Raw genomic sequence first — 18,538 nt, 5'->3', positions numbered from 1 at the left:
TGTTTTTAAAGGAGTTGATACCCTGAGAACAGCGAACAGGTCTCTTGGTTCTCTGAATGGAAATCTTACCTTTTGCTGGGTCACCAAGTGTGGAAATAGAACTGCTGTTTACACGGAGGCCTGTCTGACACACCTCTTTTGCCTTCAAAAGAAGAGACAACCTCTTTTACCATCTATTTTCAAAGATAAGGGACACAGCTACTGAAATCTGTAGCATGACAGTTGGCAAAATACTTGCAACTGGAAAACATGCTGCAAGTCAATTACAGATCGTTACAGTCCCAAAACACCCGCGGTATAAAGAAAACTAAACACAATGTCCACAGGAAGAACCAACAGGAAGAAAATGTGTTGTTTCAGATACTAAATACTTGTATTAATCAAGTGTTGTTACAAAAACCTCCGTGGAAGCAAAAGCTTAGAAAAATCTGGAAGAAATCCAGCATCTCCAGAAACCACTGCAAGCACAAGGCTGAACTTTGCACTTTCTTTATCTGCATGGGCACTTTGTGGAAAAATAAATGCAACGGGGCTGGCCTGAAGGCAAAGGACTTTTGCTACTCTGTGCTCACTGCTCCACAGGCACAATTACTGCCTTGGGAGCATCTCACCGGCTTTGGTTTAATCCATGTCCAAAGCAGATTCATCAAAGTGTGCAAGGACCAAATGTATATTTGACCAAAGAGCGACAATAGGAGCAGTCTGAACTCATTATGGGTGAGAAATAAAAGCAAACCACACTGTACTCAGCCTCTTTATAAGCAATACTGGGCTTATCTCACCTAAATTCTGCCTCCTGAAAGGCAAGTGTCTAGCTTAGACTAGCCAGCTAGGCCCCTCCTGTGAACAACAGAGGGAGGGGCACCTCCAGAGAGGGATTTAGCCCAAGGATTTTAGATGCCTGCATTAAACGAGGTCCAACTGTCCTCTGGAGAGCTCCCTCTTTCCTAGGGTCTGTACAAGGAGCTCAGTCACTTGGCGCAGACTGTGCTAAATCTCAAACAGCCAAAACGAAGCGGGACAATTTCCGTACCCAAACTGAGACTGTATGTGGTTTATTTTGCTGTAGCTCAATCCAAACTGAACAGAACTAAAGAGCATTCAGGCCACTCTCATTCTGAACAAAACCATCTCTACCGTGATTTAGCATGGCATCATTAAATCACATTAAAAGTCAATTCCCACTAGATTCCCTGAGCATCCTTGTGTAGACAAACTCTTCACAAAATTAAAAGCATCTTTGTGAAAAATGGGCAGGAATAACTTTCCCAATAGCTGTGTCAGGCTCTCTCTCCACCTAGCTGGCAAAACCAAGGGAACTCGCCCAAAACCACCTGACAAACTCCTGTCACAAAGGCACTTTTCTCTTCTAAGCGTACATGAAAGGTTTCACCTGCCTGTACTTGACCACAAATCCACTGGGACAAAGGGAGACTCCTTCTGTCTCCCTGCAGAGGGCAAAGGAGGCAGCCAAATCTCAAACAGTAATTGACTGGAGAGATGCAAAATAAGATCCATCACTAAAACCTCCTAGGAGCTGCTTTCAGAACTTGCTCTGGACTATTTATACAGTAGTAATTGCACTGATAACCAGGGCACAGAGAGCCAGGACACTTCAGTCAACAGATCTGCTGGGCTTTGGTGGGACGGAGCACATGTGCATGCACTTGGCATCAAACTTCTTAAGCTCAATAAACATTTCAGGTTACCTCTTCCTCATTATCAAACAGGAGAAATGCAAAGGTCTCCTCCAGCTCCTCCTGGCTGTACCCGGCGGCTTCCTTTGCTTGGGCAAAAGCTTTGAGCTGCAGAAGACACAACACCACTTTGTTCTAGTCCGTTCACGCCAGAGCCGAGTGACATGTGTTTGTGGTGCGAGTACAGCGTGTCCCAAGTACCTCCAGTCGTGGTCAGTGTGGGGCAGCTGGCAGCAGCCAGGTGATGCTGGGCCAGCTCATGTCCCCACACATCATTCCCTCCCCCAGGCACGTGTACACCCAGTCTCCCACCACAAGACCCCCAATCCATGCATCTGCCTGTCTGTCTGTCTCTGCCTTTGTCCCCAGCAGAACATGTTCAACGTCCTCCAAGGGACAGCAGGCACATCCAGCCCCACAGTGTCACACTGTGCTCATCCCAGGGAAGTCCAGCCTTATTCCACCTTGCCTCTCTTGCCACATATTGGCAGCTACTGGGGAGCTTGTTTCACTGAGCAGCATGTGGGCTGGTGGAGCGTCACATTTAGTAGCCAGCTACGACCATCAGAAGACAAATCATCTCAGCCATGGAAAAGATGCTTACAGAAGGGGAGATGCTTGGAGGCACCTCTCTTTTTCTCTCTCCACTGATCAGGGAAGCCTAGACTATTTGACTACAGGGCAGGTGCTATCATGCGACTACAGCTCAGAGGGTTTGGCTACAGACAAATAACACATTAATCCAGTTTCTTTTGTCTGATAATTAAAGCAGAGCATGTTCCCAGTGCAGACAGGGAGAACATCACGGAAGCAAACAGAGCTGGGTCTGAATCCATGATGTTTTGGGGCTTTAATAAAAGAAGTTGCAGAAGGATGGGACTTTTTAAACAGGGTTAGAAGATAAGAAAACAATCTCATCACTGCTTTTGCTTATTTTGGCTTTAGAACTCACAGGTAAATCAACAAATGACTTGATACCTGCTTTCCCAGTTTTTTATCCAGCTCCACAGTGACTATCCCAGATTTAGGCAGACAAAATGTCTAAGCTCTATTTAATTCATGACAACAAGCAGACTGGTCACCTCCAGTCCCCAGAGAAGACAGCCTGTCTTCCACACCAATGACAGCAGGAGTGTAGGGATGAAGGCACTTTAAAAGTGGTTCCCTACATGCCCCAGTCAGCTGGAGAAAGGGAAACGGGGTTAAAATTGGTGCCTGCACACGTGTGAGGGCAGATAAAAGAAATACCACACAGAAATCTGCCTTGCTGTGAATCAGCAGAAGTACAATAACATTAAAGCTCTCCTGCTAGGTATCAAACCAGGATTTCAACCTGGCCCAAAGGCCTGCTCCAGGAACTGCTGCTGAATGTTTGGCAACATTGGCTGAATGGACCTTTTCTTCCTGATCAGATTGGGAAGGAAGAAGTGCAAGAAAGCAAAGAAAAGGATCCCTTCAGTCAGAAACTGTAAATGGGGCTCTACAAGGTAGGCAGATCAGCCACGTGCTGCAAAGACAAGACCTGCCAACAAACCAGCATTTACAGATGTCCGCAGCTCCCAAAGAAACGCCACCCTTTCCCGAGCTGCCAGCAACACCCTGCTCCTTCACCAGCCTTACCTCACTTAGAAAAACATCGTTTTCCACCAGAATGCTTGGCTATACTGAAAACCGTTCTGAGATGTAGAGTCCAAGTAGGAGCTCTGCAGCACCGAAACCGCTGTCTGAAAAAGGGAACTCGACTCTTCCGACTCCGGATGAAAACCTGGAGGAAGGAAGCACAAAGCAGGTGCAAATATTAACTCTGGGCATCCCCAGATGAGTATGGGGCCTCAGCAGAGGCGGGTGGCAGCTGAGTGTGACTCACCACACACAGGCCTCATTTATCAAGCCCAGATCTCCATGGAGCAGATCAGCTCTGTGGCTCCCACTGGGAGCAGCGGCTCCCCTCCACCCATGCAACCCCCAAGTCTTTGTCCGCAAGTTAAACTGCCCTTCGGCAGGAGGAATACGAGCCCCCTGTTTGCCAGTGACCCCTTAAAGTTTTTCCTTTGCAACAGGAAAAAAAAAAAAGAAATCAACAGCAACTGCCAGAAGCAAAGCCTGGTGGTAAATTAACTTTACACTGAGCAGGTCAGAGTTTTCTCTTCTGCTAAAAAGCTACTCAGATTTGTTGCGTGCTCTTTTAGGGTGTGGGAGTTGACGTCTACGCAGAGGGAAAAATCTCGGTGCATGCTCAGTTTCTCGGGGTTATCTGTTTTTCTATAAATATCTTCAGGTCTTGAGCGAACGTGGTTTTCAATAACATGAGAGCACGTCTTCCTTCAAAGCCTCAATGGGCAGAGCTTTCTCAAAGCTCAAACTCTCTCAACATCTCCAAAGGAAAACATCCCAGTAAAACACTTCCCAACAGCATCCCACCAAGAAGAGGTCCCAAAGCAGTTGACAAATTAAATACGGATGCAGAAACAAAGGAAAGCCCTGCAGTATTTGTGCTCTTGCAGCTGTTAAAATCCAAATATTAAATAAAGCAGCCACTTAGAAACACAGCAAATCCTGGGCTCAGTCTCTGTTGCACATTTAAAAACCTTCATTACTGGTGGTGATTCATGAGCTACAAGATTTCAAATCCCAAGGTGAGTTTGCAACATAGACACATTGAAAAGGTTTATTTCTTCTGACCCATAAACTTTAGAAAATAAAGCAGTCATCTACAAGGAAAGAAATGTAAAACTGCCGAACCTCACCCAAAGAACAGGTTTTGCATGCTGGTTGCTCTCTAAGAAAAACCTCATCGAAATTTTTGAGGATAAATAGATAAGTTCTTGTTTTAACCTCTAAGAGGTCCACATTCCTCTGGCGATGAGCAAGATAGCTGCTTGGGGTTCTGACTCCTATTTTTAAAGGTTAAGTTTTAATTACTTTTTTTCTTTTCCTCCCCTCAAAAAGAAGAAGAAAAGACAGAAACATTCCCTATGTCACAAATCTTGTTATTCCTCTCAAATTACTCAAGGCCAAAAAAGGACCTATTATAAGGAACAGGAAAAATAACAGTTCAAATTGCGTGTATTAAACTCATTTAGCTACACTGCTCTAAGCCAGTTCAGCCAGTCCACACCACGGGGCTTAACAGGGGAAGGGAGACAGCGTCTGCATTGTGCCAAGCAAAAGACAAATCCAGACAAGGCAAAAAGCGGGGAGAAACAGTATAAAGATGGCTCTAAAAATGGTTCTAAGAAAAGCATGTAGAGGACAGGTGGGAATGGAAATTGGGAGCACAGAAAAGAAAGTCTTTAAAAGAACTTTTGCCTCTCTTAACCTCGCTCTGGGGAATGTACGTCTTTTGTGCCCTCTTGTATTCACTTTCTAAACCTCCCACTTTCAGGTGATGTGAACACAACTTGGCTCTCGAGCACAGAAAAATGAAAAATAAAGAGGTCTTCCAGCTCCCTCTCAGTATTAGTTTTTTCTCTTTGAGCCTAATGAGGATAAGAAGGGATGTTAAGTTTGCTCACTTTTTTCCTCACTTGTCTTTCATTTTGCTTTGTCTGTGTCTCTTGCATCTTGTGGATCTCAGTGAAGCAGTCAGGGAGTTCAGACTCCTCCACGGAAATCAGATCAGGGAATTCCATCCCAGCTCACAGCTCCGCTCAAAGGCTTGGACCAAACACAACGTCCCCTTTTGCTTCCTGCCCCAAGCACGACAACAACGCTTGTGTCCGGAGTCATCCTCCAAAGAGTGACAGCCCCGTCCTCAGCATCTCCTCTACCAGCCTAAACAAGCCCAGTTCCCTCGACAGCTCCTCACGTCCCAAAAGCACAGGACTGCAGCTGGTGCTATTTAATTTCACAGCTACTGCTCCAAACCATCTCACTTTTCAGGGTGTGATATTCTGCTCCTCCTGCTGATAGCGTCTTGCAACTCTGCATCATCGACAAGTTCGGGGTCTTGGAGTATGAGAAAGGCCACGTCTAAACGCGCGAGCTGAGAGCCTGTCGTGTGTTTCCACAATGAGTATGTGAGACACCGAGTTGACAAAGAGAGATTATGGGGTTAAAAACGCCTCCGGGTGCAGAACACGTATTGAGGGTGCGGCGTGCTAAATCAGCAAAAGCATTGGATATTCAGTATCTTTCAGGGGTAAAAGCTAAAGGCTTTTTAAAAAAAAAAAAAAAAAAAAGCCTGGGAAGCTCTTGGAAATGCAACATAAACAGCAATTTTGCAGGTGATAACTCAAACATTTATTCCTCCCTGCAAGTTCAGCTGCAGTGTAAAAATCGAAGTCCAAAAGGAAAAAAAAAAAGTTTTATGTAGTAATACATAAATACATGAGATGAAACAATCACAGAGCGCGGCACCGAGTCCAGCAGCTTGCTGTGACCCTCATCTCCCCTTTCAGATTTAAGAGGCTCCTTCAGATCTGTTCCCACCCTAAGGAAGTGGGAACCCACACAAATACATGCAAACCCCTGACACATCCAGGTTTCATTTGCGGGAGCAGAGGGCTCTTGACAGTCTCTGCGCACGCTGTGAGGAGGCGAAAGTGAAAGTGCCTAAACCAGAAGTAAAAGTGAAAGTGTCCGTTCCCCTCTGAGCAGCTTGGACATGCCACTACCACCAGGCAGCATCCTCAGGGAACGGGACCGACTTCTCGCACGGGGTCAGTCGGAGAGCAGAGATGCATCGCAGGACCGACTGCTGGAGGAGAGCTGGAGAAACCCAGCACAGCTCTGCACCAGCACGGCCCCGCTGAACCCACAGTGGGTGTTATCTGCGCCCTGAAATCCTTGGGGAGGGGATTCACAGCCCGTCTTGGTGATTCCTACTCTGATAACAAGTCACCTTTGCAGCCATTAACATCAGTTGCCAACGCTGCAAGTAAGGCTGATCTTTCCCTCGTGCTGTGGCCGTGCAGAAGTCATCCTCCAAAAGCCTTGCATTCCTTGGAAGGCTGCTAACCTACTCCCTCCTCCTTTTCTAGACTTAAAGCCAGCTCCTTTGACCCTTCCTCCCTAATCGCACCTGCAAATGTCTTGACTTGCCCTGTTCTGTCCTCTGCAAAGCATTGGCTAAAGCCAGCCTGAGCAGATGTGCCCCACCGGCAGACATGCACGGCCCATATGCCTTCAGGGAGCTGCATGCCTCTGCTCCCCTTTCCAATTCGGGGCTCCTGCAGGCACTGGATGCCCATCAGGAGGGCCAGCCGAGGCCAAGAGACTTCCCAAAACCAGGATCCTCTTTTGGCTCATCCATTTTCATGTGACCTCTGGATGGCCTCACCACGCAGAGACTTCCAAAGTCAGCCCAGGAGGAAAACCCATGGCTTTCGAACCACTTACTTGTACAGACTTGTACAGAGAAAAAGGTTTGCTTTTGTTCACGGTCTTTTTTTTTTTTTTTTTTTTACCTTAAAATTTTAGTAGCACTTGCTGCGGACACTTGAATGCTGTCAAATCTCCAAAAGTCTGCAACCCAGCGTGGTCAATGCACACTGAACACAGCCACGCTGCTCACCTACGGGGCTTTCGACCTGTCCTTGGCACAGCTGCTCCTGCACGGTCCCTTCCCACAGCCCTTCTCCATCTTGCCTCTCTTCAGTCAGGATTTCCCCCGTTTTCCTGGCTTGGTCCCATCGTTAGTATGAGCTGTATCAGCAGGTATCATTGGCAGTGTCAGTTCTGGCACCACCACATGCCACTCCGTACTGTCAACAGTTCATGTACTGCCAGCTGACACTCCTTAAGATCATCCTCCCAACTTCTTTGGCCCTGCTGAAGTCCACTTTCTCTCTTCTTTTTATAATCTCCCATACTGATTTTTCTGCTCTCGCTCTTTAGTTTTACTTTCTAATTATCTCTAGCATGTAGTAATTATTATGACAATTATATGAACTGTCCCTTTTAACTCTGCATTATAAAACCCATGGTACTACATGCTTGACCAGCTATTCACCTGCAAACTTTTTAGCTACAGCCTGCTGACAGAGCAGCCACAAAGGTGACCTGGTAAACATACTGACAAAGAAGGATGTCTCTTTTTCCAGGAGTCCTGAGACAACCTTGATAAGCTCAGCCAAAACCTCCTTGATGGGGAACAGTTGGCAGGACAAAGAAACTGAGATAATGAACTGACCTTCCAGGAAAACAGAAGTCAGCAACAACTATTCTGGGAACTGATGTCCTATGCCCATTTATGTATCTACACCAAAAAGGTATGAAAAAGTAACTTGCTACCTACCCAAAATGAGCTTCTCTGCAAGAGCTTCCCTGTATGAGATCTCCCGGACAGACCAGACCCTCGCTGGGGATATCTGGCTGACTCTGGACTTGGTAACACGGATCATCTTTGAAATGAGACCTTTCCATCGCCGATCGGCCCCACTCCTGGGAGCGGTTTCATGAGTATCATACTGGTAACCTCACATAATATATTTATAGCTGCACACATAGGGAAAGGTTCATTAAGTGTATATTTGCTTCACTAGCTGGAATTCTGTAATAAATTGTAACATACATATATTTGCTTTACTCTTTAATATATATACACTTGCATTCCTAGTGGTAATTTTGTAGTGACTTGTAGCATATATTTCTATATGCATGGATTTGTTTTTACTAATAGTAGTTTTCTAGTAATTTGTAATAAAGAAATTCTCAGAAACACAGACTTTCATGTCCTTGTGTATTGCAGAGTCCTGAGAACCCCACGGTCAGGATCCTCACCCACCTGCAGGTCAGGTCACCCTCACAGGTCGTGACCATGACTGCTACACCGGCACAGCCCAACTTTTATAATGAGTCTTGGCTCATTACTGCTGAAGCACAGAAGTCACTTTCCTCTTTCAATTTAAGCCAAAACCTGAGCTAAATTAAGCCAAACTAAACCAAAAATCACCATCTCCCACATATGTCTAGGAGCAGGAACGTATCATGCCTGCAAAGTAACAAGATGTTGACTACGGCAGATGCTGACTGTTGTAAAGTATTCCCAATTAATGACATGATGTAAACTAAGCTTACGTTTACTCTCCAGGAGTAATCAGGCAAGGAGATGTAGCACAGACCACTCACACGGCTAGCTGATATTAGGTGTATTTGCAAACTGATCACCCGAGGCAGACCCCAGAGACTGCTCCGTGCAGCGCGGCAGAGCTCTCTCCACCATGGAGCAGGTGTCCTATGCCCACGGGGACCGGCCCAGGGCACGGTTAGCACAGCACCAAAGCAGAAAATGATTTGCCTTGGCACATTCGAGCCTCTTGGGATTTTCTTGTGTTTTAGCACGGGTTCTTCAAAGCCTTTCGGTCTCAAAATACACTCGCCTACACCAGACAAGTGCCTTGTTCCTGCTGCTCCTGCCGTTATTAGCAACTTTTACAGCTTTGCCACTTCCCAGCATCTTTTTCTTTCGCTTTCTCGCCTTTTTCCTTCCTGTTTTTCCCACTTGGAGACACAGACAACTATTCTAACCTTGTATTTGTCGGGCTGCTACTAAACAGAGGTGGCTGAACCTGCCAAGCGGTAACGGATCTGATCTAAACCATGTACAACAGAGCCAACACAGCTGGGATATTACACGTACCAGAGGCAGACGTTGGGCATGGGATGGGTTACCAGGACGGGCTTGTGCTCCTGGTCCAGCCAAAACAAGACCTCTGGCTTAAACGGGAGGCACCCATTTGCAGAGATGAGGAGCGAATCTGTTGGCAAATGAAAGGGGAAAAGGCCTCCCACCGTGGATGGAAAAGGCGGCACAGGTTGTATCATGGGCTGTCTGGCAGAGCCAGGAAGGGCTCTAGTAACAAGCAGCATTTTCTGAAGGTCTCACCATAGGTTGCTGCAGATGGGTTCAAAGATTGACTGGACAGATTTGTGGGGAAAATACTCTATTAAATAAAAAGATTCCAGCTCTTCCTCAGGAAGTCCCTGAGCCACAAAGCTGCTCAGTTGGCATGAGTTTTCAGAGAAAGAGCGCTGTACCTTTGTCCTGTTCACATGCTTTTCCCTAAGCAGTCACTCCTGGAGTCAGGATACCAGCCGAGATGGATATTTGGTCTCAGCTGGGACAGCCCATTAAATCAGCACAAGGTTTTACCCCTACTCTGACGTGCGTGGAGCCAGGCTGACACCGTATGATGGATATGCAGTGCCACGTTAGCGTGACTGTGGTAGGAAACATCTCTTACTCTATGCGGTGCTTTCATGGGCAAGACCAGGAACTTACCGAGTCAATTATCCCGCAACTGCTACAGGCCTCCTGCAAGTAAATCATCGTAACAGATGATTAAAAACCACCTCTCTGCAGCAGATGTTTCCTCGTACTCTCAGAAAGAGAGCGGTTGGCTCGCGTGGAGGTTCAAGAGCTCTCATAACCGTGGAGCTATTTTCCCCCAGAAGAACCGAGCATTCAAATTCCCGGGCAGGGGGGAATTTTTGGATGGCACAGCTCTCTAACCTTTCCAATTACCTGAAAAAAGTAAGCAGGCTGATGCAGCTCCACTCTCCTAAATTAACATCCTTGGCCTTAAACCCGGGAGTTATGTCCCTGTTTGGGGTGAGATGGTATCTGTTGCAATCTCCTGGTTTGATGTATTTAAAACATTCTTCCATAGTGAGACAAGGTGATTGCTGCTAAGCTGGAAAACCCAGGTGCTCGACTGTATTTTATATTACCTCTGGGATCAGGTAGCCTGGGAATGCAGATATCTAGGCTGCAGGAGCTTTTGTAATGCTTTTCATCTCAATATCAGAGACTGACAGTATTTATTTAGATCACTTCTAGGAGTCAGGCAACACAGGAAACCCCTGGCACCCACTCAGGAGAGCTATCACTCTGCCCAGAGGACAGGCAACCTTTACACAGACAGCTCCACTTGAGCTCTGCCAACACAGATTTAATCTCATAGTGATATCTGAATGCATCTAGTTGGTTGGGGAGAAAACATTATTCGTTTCCTCATGGGTAGGGAATGTTATGTTCCTACACTATGTAAAAAACCCCTGTGTCATAAGAAATTTCAGCAAACCTGGTTGTTTCAAACTGTGCCCCAAATTCCTACCCAGAGAAGGCAGCCCCAACAAGACCCTACCTAATTACTTAGAGAGCAAGGGAGCCGGACTTGTTTAGTCTGGGGGAGAAAAGCTGGGGAGATCCAACTGCAGCCCAAAGCTACCTGATGGGGAGTCACAGAGATGATGGAGCCTCTCTTCTGGCACTGGCAGATGGAAGCAACAAGGGGCAACACCTCAAGTTGCACCTTGGGAGGTTCAGACTGGATGTGAGGAAGAAATTTTTCCCCTGGAGGGTGATGCAGCCTTAGGACAGGTTGCAGAGAGGTTGGGGTCTCCATCCTCGGCTGGGCAAAGCCACAGCTGCTCCACTCTGATGTTGGTGAAAAATCTACTCAGAGTCCTACACCAGAGAAACCTTCCAAGTAACATTTCTTTGATTTTATAACCTCCCTCCTGTTCCTTTCAACTGCTCATGTAATTGAGGATGTGGTTATTACAGGTTTTTCCTCGTTAATTCATTGCAATGGCAGTTGTTGCTGCCTTTCATCTCAGCAGATGCTCCTCAAAGCCCCGTCCTGCCGCTGCAGCTCCCCTCTTCTATCATCTTATACAGGATTGCCACCTGTTGTGGATTCACTCAGCTGCAGGTGTCTGCACTGACTCTTCCCAAATCTAGCACCAGCACGGGTATTTTAGCACTTAGACAACTAAAGACAACCCTTTCTTTGCAAGACCAGCCAGCCAAGCGATCCTCCATGCTCGTGCAGTAGCCCGATGGCCTAAGACAGCCAGACTTGATGCGCTTTGACCTTGTGGGAGAGCTGTAGACTAGTGCGCAGCAAACTAAAAACCCGCTGATGACAGGCTTGCCTTCGCTAGGTTACATTTCGAGGATCCCTTGCGCGCAGCCCACAGACGCTATGTTGAAACCCACACGTTAAACTCAGCTAACCACACAGCACCTGCAGAGCAACATCCAGCCCTCCCAAGAAACATCAGCCTGCCGCCACACGAGCTGGAGTTCACCTGCTGCCTCCCAGGACCCCGAAAAATTGACGCTGGGGATGTCCTGGATCTAAAGCCCATGCGCCGTCAAGGCGAATGCACGTGCTGCAGCGATGTCCAGGGTCTCCTGACACACAGGCAGCCTCGTGAGAGCAACAGCAATGGTTTACGTGTTAAAAACAGCCTCCCCAAGGCAGAGCTGCCCCATTTGGGAAAAGAAAAAAACCAACTTGTTTGCGGCTGGAGAAAGCGGGCATAGTTCCCCTGCCTGAAATCCTGCAGCTGCATTCCTCCAGACTGCTGGTTACGTACTCCTTTTGCCTTTGAGCAAGCCTGAAAACCTCCCAAACAGGGATATATCCTTCCTTAGGCTTGTTTTGTTGCGTTACTTTTGCTCTCACTACAGATGCTCTCCTTTCAGCATTGACTTTCTTTCCTCCAGTCTCTTGTTCTGCTTGATATGGCAATAGAGCTGTAACCACCCGCTCTCTATTGGACCCTTTGGCTGTGGAAATTACCAAGACACACTTATAGTCTCAAATAAAAACAGAACCAAAGCCAAGTACTAAAATCCCCCCACACGCATACTGACTCCGAACACCCCATCAGAATTAGTGAGTAGTTACCTCACCACCAAAAAAAAACCCCAAAAAAGCCAAACTGTGCGAAAACAGCATTTACCAAAAATAATAAACATTTCACTTTCTTGTCTCAAAGCGATTCCAACCAAAAATAATCAGTTGGTCACTTTGGCACGTGCCAGAGTGACCAACATATATATTTCATGTAATAAAATCAGCCCATTCCACCAAAGCTGTAATCCCACACGCGTTTCGGTGGGTAGCTACAGTGACCTATGCAAGCCCTTGCCCCAGTGCTGCTTCTCTTCCCGTCCTGGCACAGCTGGGGCTGCGTAATGAAGAAAATCCGCAAACTGCAGCAGAAAATAAAGAGAGGCTATTTTTAATCCAGATGGGTTCAGCAATCTGGATTGCTGCACGGCTCCACAAAGAGTTGTACCAACGCAGCTCGAAGTCAGGCGGGATGCGGATGTTAGGGGGTATCGGGGGTGAGTATCTGGGAATGGGGAGCACTTAAGCTAGCTCTGCTATCATGAAAAACGCCAGGTTTAAGAGGAACACTAAAAATAGACCAAACTAGTATGTAAAACCAGTTTGAGAGCTGGGTAATACAGTCTCTGGTCCTACGCGAGTACTTACACTTCTTCTTATCAGAGCAGATAGGAAATTCTCTGACAAAATCATTTTCGATTGGAAAATTGCAATTTCTGTGAAATCAGACATTTTCTTGGCAACACGCTATATCTAACAAATTCGTTCAAGTGCAGACCAGTAATTTCCAGACTCAACCATAGGACAGCTAGTGCCAGTAGAGCCCCATGTTTGTCTCCCTGTTCGTTACCAGTCTCTTAAAAGCACTGTAACGAGATCCATCGAGCAGCACTAAAAAACATCCACTTTGGCCAAACGCTTAGGGTAAAACCATGAGGTTAACGTTCTGACTTGAATCCCCCCCAGAGCGGAGCTTCACCCAGCATCTCCTGCATCCACGATGAGCACCAAACCACCAGGCTACTGATTATTGCGGGCCAGACAGGCTTTCTTGCACAAATCTTTGTTCCCATGGAGTAAGGAACATGTTTTACAACTATTTTTGTGCTGTCCACCCTCCGGCTTGCTCCATCTCTATCCCAGATTATCCTCCCTTAAGGAGTGCACACCTACAGCTCAGCAAGCCCTGCTCCTAACCGAGCCTCTGTGGGACAATTTGTTTGAGGACAACCTGGGAGCAGAATTGCGCAGGACCAGAGCAGAAACATATTTTCCCCCCCCCCCTCTTCCAGGACCAATTTCCAGCCCTGCAAGGCAGCGCAGCTGCTCCAAGGGGGGGAGCAAAGAGGCCTTCCAGCCTCCAGCTTCCCCATGCCAGTCCCAGGAAGGGAGCAGCACGCAGCCGATCTGTTTGTATTTCCATACCCCGCTCCTGAAGGGCACCTGCACTGACCAGCACGGCTCCCCAAGGACAGACCCAAGGTGTCTGCAGCCGCAAAACCAAAAAGGACCGCGGCTCTCCCAGCTGCACGGGCCTTGGGGTCAGCTACCGGCGCAAGCGGGAGCTTGGAAAAGCCAACATGTCCCCAGTGAGCCAGTCAAAATTAAAAGCAGAAAGCTGCTTTCTAGGTGTTGAAGGCCTCCGGGCACCCAGGGGCTCGGGGCAGGTGCCTCCAGCCCTGGCCCGGGGGCTGCTCCCCCTCACCCGGCGAGGAGCGGGCACCCCCCTCAAGCTCGTCCCCACGGGGCCGGGCAGCCCCGGCTTTGGAGGAACGAGAGGGGCAAAGCCGGCTTGGCCTCTCCTCCCTAGACGAAGGGTGGGATGGAGCCGGCCGCCCTCCTCGTGGCTCGCTCCCCGCCCGCCCCCCGGGCCCCGCTCACCCGTGCCCGGCCCGCCGGTCTCCTCGTCCCGCCGCTCGCTCATGGCCGGGGCTCACTCCTCGCCGTTCACCCGCCACACCGGCCCTCACGCCGCCCGCATACCGCCCCGCCCGGCCCTCGGCGCGGCTCCGCTCCGCTCCCGGCGGGTCCCCGGGAGGGCGCGGCGCTACCGGGCCGGGCGGGCCGGTGGGCTTAGGCGACGCGGGGTGGCATACGGGGCGGCATATGGGGCGGGAGAGCTGCGGGCCGCCGCCATCCGCCGGCCCCAGGAAGTGAAAGGGCGCCGCGGAGGGACGGCGCGGGCGGGCGGGCGGGGAGGCAGGGCCGGGGCCGGGCGGCGGCAGCAGCAGCAGCAGCAGCAGCAGCAGCGGGGAAAAAAACAGAAAGTGAAAACTGAACCGGAAAGAGAGCCCGGCCGCGCCCGCGGCTTTCCTCTTCCCGCGGGTCACCGCCGCGCCGGCACCGGCCTTCAGCGGCCCTTCCCGCCGTCCCCTCAGCGCCCTCTCCTTCATCGTTCACCTCCTGTCCCGGGCACCTTTCCTCGCCTCAGTCTTTCCCTCAGTCTTCACCTCCCTGCCCTGGGCCCCGTCCCTCACCTCAGTCCTTCCCCCGGCCCCTCAACCCCATCCCTCAGCCCCTCACCATCATGCCCTGGGCCCCTTCCCTCACCTCGGTCCTTCCCCTCAGCGCCTTCCCTCAGCCCCTTGTTTTGGACCTTCCCTCAGGGCCTTCCCCCCATTTCAGCCCTTCTAGCCCCTTCCCTCCATCTCCTCATCCCCTTTCTGTGGCCCTTAACCTCCGTGCCTCCCTCCATTCCTCGGCCCCATCCCTGTCCCCGCTGCCCCTCCTGAGGTGGGGTACCCCCGGGGCTCCTCATGGGGTGGCTCCAGGCCTCACTTCACAGCAGCAGCGCCTGTGTAATGGGGTTGCTCAATCACCCCTTTTAAATAGGATTTTCTCTGGGGTGTTAAAACGTGCCCGGTCGTGTCCCCCCCCAATACTCTGCGTTTTGTTCCTCTGTTGAAAACATGGAAGTGTGTGGCCCAGAGGTGGATTTGCTCCAGGAATGGAGGGGGTAAATGAAGATTTAAGCAGAAAAAGTAGATAAATAATCCTGTTTCTCTCCACCACCTGGAATCTGTCTAGATTAACCCCGGCACGGAGACAGTTTGTCACCTGAGTAGTGTGTAAACCACCAGATCAGGTTGCTCAAAGCCCTGTCCAACCTGACCTTGATCACTTACAGTAATGGGGCATCCACAACTTCTCTGGCCAACCTGTTCCAGTGCCTCACCACCCTCGCTGTAAAACATTTCTTCCTTATGCCCAGTCTAAACCTACCCTCTTTTCAGTTTAAAACCATTGCCCCGTGTCCTGTCACTACAGACCTTGGTAAAAAGTCTCTCTCCATCTTTCTTATAAGCTCCCTTTATATATTGGATATATAGATATTGATTAAATTGTAGCCTTCTAGCTGCACAATGGCTTCCAGCTCCTTCTTACCCATGCTGTGTGCATTGGTATAGAGGCACTTCAGGTGGGCTATCAACCGTAACACCTTTTTAGAGGAACGTGCCCTAATTCCTCGGAGGCATTTCACTGGTGTTTCCTTGTTGGTTCCTAATGCATCAGCAGCCCCTGGCACTTCTCTGTTGCTCAAAAATCCATCCCCCTTCCCCGCTAAGTCTAGTTTAAAGCTCTCCATACAAGCCTGGCCAGCTTGTTGGTGAAAACTCTCTTGCCCCACTTGGTCAGGTGAATCCTATAATTTGTCTCCTCCTTCCTACACCAATTCCTCTGACTGGGAGGATAGAGGAGAACACCACCTGTGCTCCAGGTCCTTTTAACTTCTCTCCAAGGGACATACAGTCTCTTTTGATGGCTCTGAGTTGCCTTGTCGCAGTATCGTTGGACCCTATGTGGAATAGTAGGAGTGGATGATAATTTTTAGGTGTTCACCAGGCTCAGCAGGCCCTCGGCAACATCATGAATGCAGCAGATAGTCAATGTTGCAATAGACATTGGAGCAGGGAACGGGGCGATCTGGGCTTGCCCAGCCTCTTACGCAAGGGGTTGTGTGAACACGGTGTGCTGAATGACGGGTCAATGGTTGCGTTGCATAAATGTGCGTTCGGCTGTGCTGGACAATGAGTTTTCTGGGCGCTTGGAGGGGAGCCCACCCAGGATTTCAGGTACTTTGGGCAATGAGATCCGTGGTGCTGTGTCCGCACGGCGATGCGTGTCGTGGACACACTGTGCGGTCACCCAGCTGAGCTAATAAATTTATGGGGAGGCTGATTCCCCATCCTTGCTGGTGTTTGCACAGCCCATTTGGGTGTCTCTGTACTCAGCTCCCCAGTGCCCAGGCTCTGGTTTAGCTCTTCTGACCTTGTCGGGTGTATTTTCGCATGCTGGGGTAGTCATAGCCTTAGCAGGAAAGACTGGCAAACAAAGGAAAAAAGGAGAAAGAACAATGAGATGACAACGTGACAGCTCTACTTATAAGTCGCTTATTACTCACAGCAATGCTGCAGGTCAGTAACACGCTGTTACAGATATTTCACCCATCCTAAGAATTTGCTACTGCAGCAGCAGAGAGTGCAAAGTGCTACTACCCAGTGAAAAAACGAAGGCACGGGGAAGAGTGAGTGATTTTTCTGGTGTCGTATGGTCAGTAAGGGCAGCGTCGGTAGCTGTCTTGTGCTCTGACTGCGTAGCAGTGTATCTCCCATTTGCCAGATCCACTGATTTTTCTAGCTCCTGCTGACACGTCAAAGACTGGAATTCTTGCTGGTGTTGCTGGTCCTAAAGACAACTAGCCTAGGAGTAAGAAAAAAGACTTTCCATCTTCCCTACTCGGGTGAGGTGAGACAGAAATATCTTTGCAGGGTCAGTGTCCCGGCTAGCCCTGTGAGGGTGTAAGATGAACAGCCCCGTGTAACCGTGTGCCTCGACCTAGGAGACACGAGAAGGGCTCTGAGCTTCTGTGGTGTCTGTAAAGAAGAGCAGATCCGCAGTCAGAGCGCCCGGGTTTCCCCCTCGAGTGTGACCGTTCAGCCCCCGCTGCAATGAAACATGAGTATTTTAGTATTAGGAATTATTTCTGATGAGGAAACGTAGGATTTCTGGTGAGAGCTCCTTTCTCAATGATCTGTTCCCATTTAATCTATTAGAAAAACAAGGAATTTGAGGGAATTTTGTCATCGTTTTGCTGGGGAGAGTAACAACTGGAGCCTCTGGAGGTCAGACCATCTCTAACTGGAGTTTCTGTATTGCTGTTTGGTGCCTCACGCTTTTTTGGGCGGTGGCACGTGCAGTCTGTGCAAGAGGAGAGCCCATGATCTAACTGTGGTGGGGACCTAGTTCCTGGCAATACTCTATTTTGGCTTCTTTGAAAGAATGACTCATAAAGTTCTGACATACTCGCACGTCTAAAATAAAGAAGTAGTCATCTGAAGATCTATTTCCTCTTTCATTCAGAAAAAAATGAATGATGACTGCAGATGCTGTCAGTCGCTCTGTGAAAGAAAATAGTCGCAATGAAATGAGTCACCTGGGAGGTGGAAGCAGCAGTTCCTGAAAACGGCAGTGTCCTCCTGCTGAAAGACAACACACAACGATAAAGCAAATAATTAGGTTTGAAATCATTATTGACTGTGTGGGGCAGCATCAGGAGTCCCAGCTGCTGCGTGAAGTGTACAAACACAGCCTGCAAACGCCGGATGGCATAGGACCTGCGGGCTCCCTTCCCCTTTCCCTGCCATGTGTGAATCATGGGACAGCAGATGACACAGAAATACGTGGAAACACTGAGTTTGTCTTTGGTTTTCTCCTATTTCCTTATAATATGTGGCATGAGAGATTGGTTTGGTTTTTGCTTGGTTTCCTAAGGAAAAAAGGCTTGTGATCGTACTATGTCTGTCTGTCTGTCTCTTCCATTAACTTTTGAAGCCATTAGCCAGTTTCAGCCCAATTTGACAGCAAGGTAGTGGTTTCACAGACTGGTTTCTTCAATTTTCTAGAAAATCAGTGGTCTGCTGGAGGACCCTCTTCCTCTCCTGCTTGTGAGAACATCCAAAGTCCCCTTAGCTGCTGTGGAAGGGAGTCCAGGTGGGACGAGGTCACCAGTGGCTCAAGGTAATCCTGAATAAATGTTTGCATTTGTGTAGACCTCAAAGCCAAATCATGAAGCCCATGGCTGGTTGATACCGCTGATGCCCAGCGTGACTGTTCGTTCATCAGCACGGCTGTCGGGACAGATTAAAACAGGTCTAAAAGGTAAAATGCAAGCACATGGAAATATCACGGGTGCCTTTTGGGAGGCTGAAAACCCCAGTGTTCCTCTGCTGTGGAGACTTTGGACAGATGTGT

At 48.9% G+C, this 18,538-nt stretch overlaps 1 protein-coding gene across 1 annotated transcript in view; it reads right to left on the bottom strand.

Annotated features, from left to right (window-relative positions):
• TASOR2 (transcription activation suppressor family member 2) overlaps nucleotides 1–14,230 on the bottom strand; it is a 43,991-nt gene extending 29,761 nt beyond the window's left edge. The window contains 5 exon segments of the mRNA XM_050906106.1: nucleotides 70–142; nucleotides 1,710–1,805; nucleotides 3,318–3,349; nucleotides 3,352–3,462; nucleotides 14,168–14,230. Of these exon segments, the coding sequence (XP_050762063.1) occupies nucleotides 70–142; nucleotides 1,710–1,805; nucleotides 3,318–3,349; nucleotides 3,352–3,462; nucleotides 14,168–14,210 (355 nt within the window). The 5' untranslated portion in view covers nucleotides 14,211–14,230.
• Between the last annotated feature and the right edge of the window lie 4,308 nt (nucleotides 14,231–18,538).

This window comes from Gymnogyps californianus, chromosome 1 (assembly GCF_018139145.2).
Source record: "Gymnogyps californianus isolate 813 chromosome 1, ASM1813914v2, whole genome shotgun sequence".
Classification (NCBI taxonomy): domain Eukaryota; kingdom Metazoa; phylum Chordata; class Aves; order Accipitriformes; family Cathartidae; genus Gymnogyps; species Gymnogyps californianus.
This window is presented reverse-complemented; position numbering and strand designations above follow the sequence as displayed.